Raw genomic sequence first — 12783 nt, 5'->3', positions numbered from 1 at the left:
CTCCGCAGCTTCCCACACTTCAATTAAAGCCCACTGGAAGATACCATGAGGGAATTTCTGCCGTGGGGCTTTTTCCGGTCAGGACGTGCTGGCAGCCTGGGAGGCCAGATGTGATTAGACAAGCTCAAAAATAAATTGCAAAACATCTGGAATGAAGTAGAAGAATGGAAGCCTCTTTCATGGGGCAAGAAAACTTTTGTTAGAGCAATAACTCCACCTCTTTCCTGGAGAAAGACACAACACTGCCCCCCCCCCCCACAACACACACGCACACACTTCCATTATGCTGGAGACAAATTGGGGGCCAGCCTGTCTAGACAGTTGATGCTGTTTGAGCACAACCCCCCCCCCAAGACCCTTACCAAACAACAGAAGTAGCTGCGCCACAAGGCCTCCCAATGAGGAGCCCTACCTGGGAAACGGTGAAATTGTCTCCCAAATATCAAAGCCTACAAGTAAGGTGGAGAATTGCAAGAGGCAGGTGAGGAGGAGAGGCACAGGCGAGCTCGTTCTTGTTCTCTGCTCTTTACTGCGAAGAGTCTAACAAAGGCCTGTCTTGATCCTTTTCTCTTACATTCTAGTTCCCTGGCCCATCCCTGCAAGCAGTCTGGAGAGCAAAGGGTAGTGTTGCACAAAATGCTAGTGTCGCCCCCTGGAGGCTAGTCCAATTTGCCCCAAAGAGGAGAGTGAACTGCAGGCTGGGTCCAACTCGATTTTATTGTTTGCAAACAGTTCGACAAAGGAGCTTATGCTCAAAAGCGGAGTCGACCCTGGGCAACCCCTGCGCTACAGTTTTATCACTTAGCCTGCATTCCTCAGCCAGCGTGTTACTTTTGATTGGTTGCCAGCGGTTTGCTTAGCAACCTTACCTCAGGGTTTCTGTCTGCTCATTCCAGGCATGCGCAGCTCCTACAGTACTACGTGCTGCTTAAGACACATACAGTGGCTTTTAGGTTACATTTTTACTACAGTAGGGAGGAAATGCCAGGGGTCCTGAAGAGGTGTTTGCTTTCCCCTCTCAGTTCTCCTAGCAAATAGGACGCACCCTTACAACTTCTCCTGGAAGTTGTGTTCTGCATACGCTACAGAGCGGCCATTTGGGCTTATGCTAAAGAATCTCCCGCTCCCCACTGGCAACCCCGACTCCTCTGCAAACTTGGCCAGGAGGATGAGGCCTGTCTCCTGCTGTGCAGGAGCTCAGCAGGAGCTCACCTCGAAGCATTCTCTGAGAACCCATGCTCTAGCTAACTCCATCTTATGCATCTCTACTCAGAAGTAAGTCTCACGGAGTTTATGGGTGTAGGATTGCAGTTTTGGAGTCACAAGACAATGGTTTTGTAAGGAAGGAGCCCAGGTTTTCATGGGTAGGGGGCAGTATCAGTGCAGAGAGAGATGATATAACTTGCTCAATAGATTTAAAGTTATTTTATTTTAAAGATGGGGGATATATATTAAATACCAGTATATTTTAGTTAAATATTAATACAATAAAATCATTTCATAACATTCACAAATGAGTTTCTGTCAGTTATCCAGTGGCTTTGCAATCCTGGAGTAAGCCCTGTTAAATGCCGTGGAACTGTTACTTCGAAAGAGAGACGTGTTGGATTGCACTGTTATTTCTTGGACATTAATTTCAACAGTAAGCGGAAGAGCCAAATGCAACCTGCTTTGTCAGCTACAATTCTTGGTACATGATTGGGATGTTCCAAAGTCTGTCGTACCAAACTGAAGTTATAATAGCAGTAGGAACAGTCAGTCTGTGCGGCAACTTCTGTTAGCATTGGTTTATGCAGGACAGGAAAGCGTTACGGGAGCCATTTCAGACTTCTGGGGCAATGATTCAGGCAGAGTGTTGTGGCTGTTTGGGCTTCTGATTTAGGGTGCCATGGGAGGACAACAAATTGTTATTTATTTATTATTGTACATTTACTCCCAAGAAGAATTGCTTGTGGGATGTTCTCTCTCAGATGCCAGAACAATTTAGCCACCCAGGGGCCTAAGGAAGGGGGTACCATTTGCTCTTCTGCCTCAAGCAGCAACATGTCAGGGCTTATGGATAATTTTGAGAGGGATCCCCAGTAGTCAAGCCTTACCAACAACAGCAGAATCCTAAACATGTCCACTCAGAAGCAAATCCTGTTCCGTGTGGATGAGGCTCCGCTCTTCCTACAATAGCCTTCTGGTGACTGGACTGAGGTCATTGAAACCCTTCCTCCCAGAAAAAAATCACTAGGTTAAATGTTCCCTACCCAGCCTTTGTAAAGAGGTGACAAGGAATGATCCCCTCATTTCACCTCCTTTTAGCTAAGATTTCTATCTTAATCACCAACCAGAGGAATATTTTATCCTTTGTTAGACTTTGTGTTTTCACTTGAATTACATGTTCTGATCAACTGTGGTTGATGCTTCGTGTATCACACTTAATGACATCACCAGGGCCCACCCCCTGTGCCATTAGCAGGGGCTGCCTGCCTATGACATCACCAGGGGCCCATCCCTATGTCTCAGGTTTGGGCCCTGAAATCTCAGGGCCTGGGATGTTCCAGAGCTGGCATCCCTAGTCCTAGAATAACGCTTCAATGGAGGCATTCTGAGAAATGGCAGCTCCCAGTCATGGAACCCGCTGATTCAGAGTTTTGTTGATATCTGCTGTTCCATGTTCCACTGCTGCCAGAAGGGCTCGGCAATCCCCTCCACCAACACTGGAGAGCATCCAAGAGAGGGCACTTTCCCAAGGGAACATTCAAAACTGGAACCGACCATGTTTGCCAAGAAGGCATAGAAAAAGACAGAAGCATAAAAGTCATCTGAAAATGCTGAAAGGCAGGAAGGCAAGAGGTTTAATGCATCCATTTACAAATCAGGAATGCATCACCTCAGTAACAACAATGGCCTGCAAGTAAGAAAGAACTCACCCCTGGCTGAAGTCAAAAGATCTGTATTAGGATGTTCATCGATTCATGTCTTTACCTTAGCTGCTATCTCTTGATTTGTGAAGGGACACGTACTGACCAATCAGAGGGATACTAAAACCCTTCCTCTCACTTCCATTCTAGATGAGAAAAAAAGAGATCTCTTGAAAGTGGGAATAAACTGCAAATAAAACCTGTTATTTTCTCTCTGTACAACCCAAACAAGGGCTTGTGCTGCATGAGGTCGACGAGGAGGGGGAGAAATTATCTAAGTATTCTGTCAAGATTCATTCTGTATATTACACATTAGAAAGAAGTAAGGTGATGTAGCTCAGCAAAGCTGACAAGTGATGAAATAAAGAGAGTACTTCCCAAAAGCATAGCTGAGAACTTGTGGAAACATAATAAATATGTGTTAGAGAAATTCCTGTTCCGTGAGAAACTTACGTCACCAGCAGGGATGTCACAGAAGTCGGGGAGTGGGTGAAGTCCAGCGGACATGCTCCCACATGGCCCTAGTTGGATGCCAATCCATCAGCCCCCGTGCTTGCCCAACTTGATGTCCACTAAGTCAGAAGGCCTTGGGTATCTCGAGTTACCCATGAGCTCCCATTTTCAGAAAATCACAAGAAAGCTTTTTACATGAATGGGCATTTTGCGCAAAATGGCAGCTGTGAATAGAAATCATCTAAATATGAGAGGCAAAATACAGCAACTAGAGGTCATTCCCCATCCAGAGCAGGCAACTGACCCAGTTTCTGGACACTGGAGCCACCACCCACTTGTAAAGAATCCAACATCTCATGCAAGTGTCTTCCCTGGCCCTTCTTTCTGGAATCCTTTTTGGGTGGTGATAGGCTGGACTGAACTTGCAAACTTCTAGATGCAAAACCTTTCTCTGAGAATAAGCAGAGCCATGTTGGTTGTCATCACTGAACCATCTAGTCCAGCATCCTGTTCACAAAGGGGCCAACCAGGTCTCTCTGAGAACCCCAGAAGTAGGAATCATAGAATAGTAGGGTTGGAAGGGGCCTATAAGACCATTGAGTCCAACCCCCTGCTCAATGCAGGAATCCAAGTCAGAGCATCCCTGACAAATGTCTGTCCGGCCTCGTCTTGAATGCCTCCAGTTTGGGAGAGCCCGCTACCTCCCTTGGTAACTGGTTCCATTGTCAGAGCAATACGACAAGTTTCTCCTTAGGTTTCTCCTGATGTTCAGCTGGAACCTGACTTCCTGTAACTTGAGCCCATTACTCTGTGTCCTGCTTTCTAGGATGATCGAGAAGACATCCTGGCCTTCCTCTCTGTGAAACTTGACAGAAGGGAGGGAAGAACCTCTCACTGCCCTCCTCCCATCAAGCCACTGCCTTAGGTAGCTGACGCAAGATGGGAGGGAAAGACAAGAAGGATCCTTTCTCTCCCTGAGATCCCAACCACTCAGCTCAGAAATGCCATGTGAGTAAAAGATTTTGCTTTAAAGGGAATGCTCCTTAATAATTCTTAAAGACAATAAACTGTGTTCTGGTTGCAACTGCTATGTATTTTGTATTTGTTCCATGCCCTTCTATCATGAAATGTAAATCAGGTAGAAAATGCCTGAGATTTTGAAGTAAAAGATGAAAAGCTATGCCTGATCTCCGAGTCCTGAATTTCTAAAACCTATGTCTGAATACCAGGAATACAAAAAACATAGGGTCCTAGGTGACATGTTTTACCTGGAATATGCATGGGATGGTTAACTGCTGATCTGTCATCAAGGAACACCCATGGCGTGATGTCACAGGACAAGGAATGTACTTCAATCATACACAGTCTTTTGGTTTCATCATTAGATGCTCTTTCTTATTTAGATCTGGCCTCAATACAATAATGTAGCATTTGGGGATGAAGATGCAACCCAGTAATCCCAAACCAGAGGCCAAGATGGAGAAGACCTGCACAGCCACCATGTATTTCCCTTTGGTGCTCAGGTAGGTGGGCACAAAGGACACCCAAACACTGCAAAACACCAGCATGCTGAAGGTGATCAACTTGGCTTCATTGAATGCCCCGGGCAGCTTCCTGGCTAGGAAAGCCACCATGAAACAGACAGCAGCCAAAAAGCCCATGTAGCCAAGACTGATATAAAACATGATAACAGACCCTTCATTACACTGCAGGATGATCTGCCCAGTCTGGGAATGCATGTCAGAGTCTGGGAATGGAGGAGAGATTCCCAGCCAGAGAATGCATATGCCCACTTGAACACTGCAGCAAAAAATCACAATGGAGTCTGCCACATTTTTCCCCAGCCATTTCCTCATTTTGTTTCCTGGCTTAGTGGCTAGAAATGCCATTACCACCATGATAGTTTTTGCCAACAAAGAAGAGACGGCAACTGAGAAGATGATGCTGAAGGAGGTTTGTCGGAGAAGACAGGTCACCTTCTGGGGCTGACCAATGAATAGGAAGGAGGACAAGAAGGAAAGCAGGAGGGAGATGAGGAGCATGTAGGTGAGGTCACGGTTGTTGGCTTTGACCACTGGAGTTTCTCGATATTTCATGAAGATTCCCAAAAGTAGACCAGTAGTCAGGGACAATACAAGGGAAAAGAGAGCTAGGATAATCCCCAAGGCTCCTTTGTAGGAGAGGAAGTTGATAAGTTTAGGAACACATTGATCTCGGTCTTCATTTGGATGCTGATCATCTGGACACTTGTTGCAATGGTCTGCATCTGAAAAAAAGAGAGCAGCTGCACTTTCACTAATCCAGCCTCATACAAAGGATAGTGCCCTGAAAATGTTTTTCACTACAATTCCTAGCATTCCTGACCATTGGCCATGCTTGCTGGGGATTCTGGAAACTGAAATCCAAACATCTGGAGATCTACTTTCTTCCCACCCCTGCTTGAAATGATATGTTAGAGGGCGAAAGCATAGATGCCAGAAGAGGAAAATGATACAAGGATGGGGGAGAAACCATAAACTAACCACAGGAATTAGGGATGAGAAGCGGCCAGATTTCAGAATTCCATGCCACAATATGGGGGCCTGTAGGTTTAGATACATTCATGGAGATTTGGTGTATCAGTATCTTGCAGTCATGATGGCTATATGGTTCTTCCCCATCCCTTTTTCTTTGCATGTCCTGTGTTTTTCAGTTGCAAGCCTGCGCTTCACTGTAAGCTTCTCAGGCAGCTGTGTATGTGTGTGTGTGTGTGTGTGCGCGCACACGTGCGTGCGTGCGTGCGTGTGTCCATGCATGAGTGCGTGTGTGCATGTTGATGAGCAGTATAAAAATACTTTAGTAACTAATAAATAAAAATATACATCGTACAGGTACACAGGCAGTCTGCCTCTGCATACCAGCTGCTGTTAATAATAAGAGATTACTGTAGCATTCATGTCCTTCTTATGATGTTCGGAGAACAGGAGGCTGGACTAGATGGTCCACTGATATCAACCAACAGGGCTCTCCTCATGTTCGGTGGCCAGAAAATGTTTTGCATGGAGAAGATGTGACATTCCTTCCATTGCATCACCACCCCAAAAGGATCACAGAAAAAAGGGCCAGGGAATACCCTTGCCTGAGATGTTGGATTCTTTCCCAGTCCAAGTCACCCTGAGGGTGAGTGGCTCCAGTGTCCAGCAACTGGGTCAGCTGCCTGCTCTGGATGGGGCTTCTCTCCCCGGTGATGAGCAGTTGTGTGGTCTGAAGGTGCACACTGAACCAGCAATGTCACTGGCAGTACAGTTTTCTTCAGTGGCTAGGTGTGCTTAAAAGCAGCCCTGGCAGTTAAGACAATTATGGTCACTCCTGGACAGAGATAGCTTGACCACACTGTTCTGTACTTTGGTAACCACAAAACTGGATCCCTGCAATGTGCTTAATGTGCACTTAAGGTTTGTTTGGAAGCAGCAGCTGCAAAAACAAAATATTCCAGGGCTGAACTGGAAAACTCCATCACCATTTCACTCCTCAAATGGAATTCCCATACATCCCTATCCTCAGCTCTTACCACACCACTCAGTTGCTGTGCTTATCAGGATATACTGTGGGAAACAAACTGTCCATAACAGTGTCTGTAAATATTGGTGATCCCTCCCTTCCCCCGGAATCCTCTTTGGATGGCTCCACTCCACGGCGATTCTGCAGAGCTGGCCGCCAGCTCCGTATCGCCAGCGATATGGCCAACGCCATTGCCGTGCTGTATCGCTAGGTCTGAGTCCAGCTGAGTCCAGATGCAAGTGGCGTCCACTGCACCATTTGCAGCCATAAAGCTCTTAGATTAACCTAAATGCAGCCGTGAATGGCTTAATACCGTTAGTGAATTGGTATTATCAATTTCCCACATCGTGGGAAAAACCACAGATGAAAATTAGTGGACGCCATTTGCGGCTGTAAAGCCCTTAGTATAAGCTAAATGCAGCCATTTACATTTGCATTTAGCTTAATCTAAGACCTCTACAGCTGCAAATGGCATAGTGGACGCTATTTGCGTACAGAGTCAGCCCTTAACCTAGTTATACAGCACAGCAATGGCGGCCATATCGTTGGCGATATGGAACTGGCAGGCAGTTCCGTGGAGTCGCTGCTGGGATGACTGGCTCCGGAGGATTCCAGAGGGAGACAGAGGTGAATGGTGGCATTCCGCTGTGGACTCCGGTGGCCGGATACCTCTGAATCCGGTCTCATTTGGGTCCGCGGTGATTTCTCCACCATCCCTAGACACAATAGCACACTAGGGGAGCACGAATAGCTGCTTTCCCCCCTGTACTCCATTACTTCAGGTTATTTCTTTCAAGTCCCTTTGTGAAAATAGTTAGTGAACATTAATATTTAACTCTACACAAGGCCAGAAAGGAACTGGTGCCTAAAACAACTCATCCTAAAACGTATCAATGTGTCTGTGTCCCACTGAGAGAGATCAGCTCTTTGCTCTGCATTCTCTGACCTTCCTGAGTGGAGATGGTGCTTTCTGCACATGGGGCACAAGCATAGCAGCAGATAGGCTCTCCTTCCTGAATCACCTTGGCAAATCCAGGCCGACAACGTTCAGCACATCTAGAAAAAGGCACGGTCTATCCATGAAGATAAGAAACATCGAGGAAAAGGAGTTAGTCTGGGAGTGATATTTAAATTGGTGGAAATTAGTTATACAGTTGGAAACAGCATAACAGGGAAATTTAATTTGTTTTTTAAAAACATTTACCAGAATTAAGATGATAATTAAGGAGGATGAATAGGTGATTATTTTCAGAAAACTGAAATTGGGGCATTATCCCATCCTTCCACCTGAGGAGGGAAAAAAAGAGCGAGGAGGGACATCTTGGGGAGGAATTTGTTTCAGTGGTAAAGCCCGTAGTTGCCATGCAGAAGGTCTCATATTCAGGACCTCACCTCTCCAGTCAAATGGATCAGGTAGCAGGTGATGGGAAAAATCTTTTCCTAAAGTCTGAGAACATCGCTGCCATTCAGAACAAACAGTAATAGGATGGATCGACCAATAGTATGGCAGGTTGTTATGGTCCCGTAGAAAACCGAATGCTGAGAAGGAGCCAGAGCCAGTTTGGTTTCAGTCAGTTGAGGCTGGTGCCTCTCACAAACATTGGGGGAGATGTGGGAGCAGAGGCCACACAGAAGAGCATTTTTTGCAATGCAACAACAAATTGTGACAGCACACAAATTCCTCTGCTTTTAATGACAATATAGTGGCTTGTCAGTGGCAACATAAAGACTGATAAATTCATCTTGACCTAAGTTTTCTGGGCACCGTTCACTTCGCCGCATGCAATGGACTCCCTTTCATTCCCATTTTTTGGTATATGTGTATATATATATATATATATATATATATATATATATATATATATATATTAGACAGTTCAGTTGCCATTCCAATAAAAGAAAAAAAAAAACGCCCCCGTGATAGGCTACGTGACGATTAACGTAGCCTATCACGGCTAGATCTGCAAAGTCAGCCGTGATAGGCTACGTTAATCGTCACGTAGCCTATCACGGGTGACTTAAAAAAAAAAAAAAAGCGCATACGGACAATGGCGGCCCCCATAGGGAGCCGCCATTCCTGTTCCTTATTTGGTCGCTGTAGTCTACGTAAAGATTTACGTAGACTACGGAGAAAATAAGGGAAACGCTATTTGTGTTGCCCTTATTTTCGCCGTAGTCGACGTAAAGATTTACGTAGACTACAGCAACCAAATAAGGAACGCGAATGGCGGCTCCCTATGGGGGCCGCCATTAGCGTACGCGCTCTTTTTTTTTTTTTTAAGTCACCCGTGATAGGCTACATGACGATTAACGTAGCCTATCACGGCTGACTTTGCAGATCTAGCCGTGATAGGCTACGTTAATTGTCACGTAGCCTATCACGGGGGCGTTTTTTTTTTTTTTTAAACTTTGGAGTTCGCGGCCGGGCGAGGCGGGAAGCCTCCTCCCCGGCCTGAATTTCGGCCGGGCGAGGCGGGAAGCCTCCCCCCCCGGCCTGAACTTTGCGGGGGGAGCAGCGAAGCGCCTCCTCCCCACCGCGAACAAGCTTAGACGACAGGTAAGTGACTTTCGTCCACCCCTAGATACACCTACCTTCTTCTGGTTTGTGGTATGAATTCAGTCAACTTGCCTCTCTCCACAACTCTCTCTCTCTCTCTCTCTCTCTCTCACACACACACACACACACACAAATACACACACACACACACAGATCTGCACACAAGGACACACACACACACACATGCAGCCAACATATTTGCACAGGACACCCATGCCTTAAAGCAAATGTTGGGCTGGCACCTATACAGGAGGCCCAAACATTGCCATATAATGCCATACATGATGGGAGGCAGGGGGATCGATTCCTCCACTATCCTAATTCCCTGCTGTCTCTGCTACCTTCTGTGAAATTTGTGTTTTGTGATGGCCATGCTCACCAGAGCAGCCATTTTGTGAAGGGGCACCCTCCCTCACGGATGCCATTTTGTAACAGCTCCCACAACAGTTTGGAACATTTCAAATATGCCCTGAAAGAGTTAGAGGAGCACTGGCCTGGCATACGTCTCAGCAAAGGACTTCAAAGGTTCTGTATAATCATGCTAAACCTTTTCTATCCATAGTCACTATGCGATTTCAGTATAAATTAATGGATTTGGAAATCACATTCCTAAAATGTTGTGTACAGTAGCTAACAAACTGATAGAGCTTCAGGCTGCAATCCTATGCCCACTTACCTGGGAGTAAGCCCCACTGAACTTAATGAACAAGCCTTATTGAACTCAATGGGACATACTTTGCATTAGACATGTATAGGATTGCCTGGGAAGAGATATTAAAAGGCAAAGAGTTTTTCCCACCTGGTTCAACAGCTTGGGCCAGGCAATGGCCTTCTGATCAATGGTGAACTTGATCTCCGAGGAGGCCTGTCTCTCTATACTCCCAACTTCCACTCGGGCAGTGGACTTGTTTGGAAAAATCACCCAGTTCACGATAAAAAAGTCAGATGCCAGTTCCCCGTTCTCATCCAAATATGCTCCATCCACGGAACTATTATAAAGCTGGAAATGACTCAGGAAAGGGTGAAGCTAGAATGACATGGGAAAAACACCCATTTGGTAAAGAGGAAATTCTGTTGAATATCTTGGCTCTCCGTATGTGGACCTCTAATCTGCAGAGTCTTCCAGGCTGATGAGTCCTGTTCAAGCATTATGCCTCAACATGGTATCTTAGACTGTCTGCTGGATTCCCAATTGCCTGGAGAATTCAACTTACATTTAAGTGGATGTGCTTACATGGGGGGGGGGGTTGTCTCCACGAGCGATTTACTCTGAGGTGGCTGGGCTTGGATGTAGATAGGCACGCTTGATGTTCTGGCCATCCTGCAGCCACCCCAAAGCTTATCGCAGAAAAAACGGTTCTTCTCAGACTACTTTTAGCCCAATTGTTTCCCTTAATTTGGCTTGGCTGCTCTGCTGTTGTGGCGTGCACCCCCATTCCACGTTTACTCTGGCATGATAGCCCTGCCCAAGGGTGCATCTCTCACCTGGCCATGACTTCACTGACCCCAGGCAAGGGGAGTTTCCCCAACATTTTCCCTACCTGTGTCTCCCCAGTGTTTCCGCCATTTCACTGCTGGCCATCAGAGTTCTGTTCTGAGCTACCTCATGGTATTTACTTCACCTTCCTGCCACTACACTCTGCTGGCTATCCCCCCAAAACTACAGGTGTGCTCTGGGCAGCCTGTAACTTCTTCTTTTAAAAAGTAAAGCATTAAAGAGAAATAGCACTTTTGTCTGCAATACCTACACCCCCTGTGTCACTATCTCACTCTCGCACTATTGTGTGACAGTGAGACAGGGGGCATAGGAATAGCTGGAAAACGGGAGATAGTGTGATGGGGTATAGGTATTGCTGGACAAATGCATCATAGTGACACAGTGACATTCAAAACATCTTTGTAGGTGTGGTTTGTTTCACTACTTCCTTTCAGGATGGGTGATTTCTTCCATCTCACTACGCCTCTCTCACGCAATCACTCTTTCATGGAATTGCACAATTGCGTGATAGAGCAATTGGGTGATAACAGCATCGCGAGATGGGGGTGTAGGTGCTGCTGGACAAAGGTGAGGTAGTGACAAGGTGAGATGATGCTTTTAGAGGGGTAGGGGTAAAAAGGAATTGGTGGAATTGGGCATAGCTTGAGGAAACAGGTGTCTCCTCAGAAGGAACTTCCACTGTGGTCAATGAGCCTTTTCCCATAAATATCCATGTTTTGTGTCTTTACTTTTTGCTTTGTTGAAAGGAAGTAATTAATAGGTGGGGGAAAGAGAGAGAAAGAGACTGATTTTTGGCAAGACCATTTCATAGGAGGAGACCTCCCAGGATTTTATAGAGTAGCAAAGGATGCAGTTGTGTTTCCTTAATGTTTACTTTGTTGGTGTAAGGCAGTAAGTAGTGCTAAGCTTCCATCCATTGTGTTACTGGAGTATCACTGGAAGGAGAAAGGAGAGCCTGGATGGTGCGGGGGGGAGAGACTCTCTTATGGGTTGCACAGCCCCACCAGTCTGATGGCGTTTACTCCCATCCCCCCACCCCGCCCGGAAGTATGTTCTGTGAAGCGACTGAGCTCATGGAGCCCTGCATGGACCAAAGCGCACAAAAGCCGACCCATGAAAAACTCCAAATAATCCTCCATTCACTTCTCCTGTTCTCAAGGAGAACCCCCCCCTTGTTCTGATCTCTCAGTGACAGACAATCTTTACATCCATACCCAGATCGCCATCATCCCATTATGCAACACTGAAAACTGGTGGGTGATCATCTGATACAGCCAGGGGTGGTGGGTCTTCAAGGACAGGAGAGGCAGAGCCTGCCCAGGAGTCATGAAAAATGAAAAAAAGAGGAGAAAGGGAAGACCCTTTCTTACAGCCCTGCCAAATTGCCTGCAGTTATTAAAAAAAAAAAAAAAAAAACTTTGCCGAGGAACTTCCTTTTGCAGTGACCCTCAGCGGTGGCCGTGGCAAGCACAGCGGTGTCTGCCCCACGCTGAGAACCTCCTTTCCCAGTGCGGTGGCTTCCTTTCATCAACCGAGGATGCTCACACACTTAGAATCATAGAATCATAGAATAGTAGGGTTGGAAGGGGCCTACAAGGCCATCGAGTCCAACCCCCTGCTCAATGCAGTTATCCAAGTCAGAGCATCCCTGACAAATGGCTGTCCAGCCTCGTCTTGAATGCCTCCAGTGTGGGAGAGCGCACTACCTCCCCAGGTCATTGGTTCCATTGTCATATTGCTCTAACAGTCAGGACGTTTCTCCTGATGTTCATCCGGAATCTGGCTTCCTGTAACTTGAGCCCATTATTCCGTGTCCTGCACTCTGG

The 12783-nt window shown here is 46.4% G+C and overlaps 1 protein-coding gene across 1 annotated transcript; it reads right to left on the bottom strand.

Annotated features, from left to right (window-relative positions):
* Nucleotides 1–4717: 4717 nt before the first annotated feature.
* On the bottom strand, nt 4718–12485 carry LOC146355524 (vomeronasal type-2 receptor 26-like). The gene is made up of 5 exons (XM_084829924.1): nt 12375–12485; nt 12172–12270; nt 10346–10486; nt 7849–7975; nt 4718–5628 (listed from the first exon to the last, which is right to left on the bottom strand). The coding sequence occupies exons 1-5, from the start codon at nt 12483–12485 to the stop codon at nt 4718–4720; spliced, it is 1389 nt and encodes a 462-aa protein (XP_084686050.1).
* Between the last annotated feature and the right edge of the window lie 298 nt (nt 12486–12783).

This window comes from Heloderma suspectum, chromosome 2, assembly GCF_057233095.1.
Source record: "Heloderma suspectum isolate Gila_16-S chromosome 2, 16-S_ref, whole genome shotgun sequence".
NCBI lineage: Eukaryota > Metazoa > Chordata > Lepidosauria > Squamata > Helodermatidae > Heloderma > Heloderma suspectum.
The sequence above is the reverse complement of the archived record's forward strand: the minus strand, read 5'-3'. Positions and strand labels throughout refer to the sequence as shown.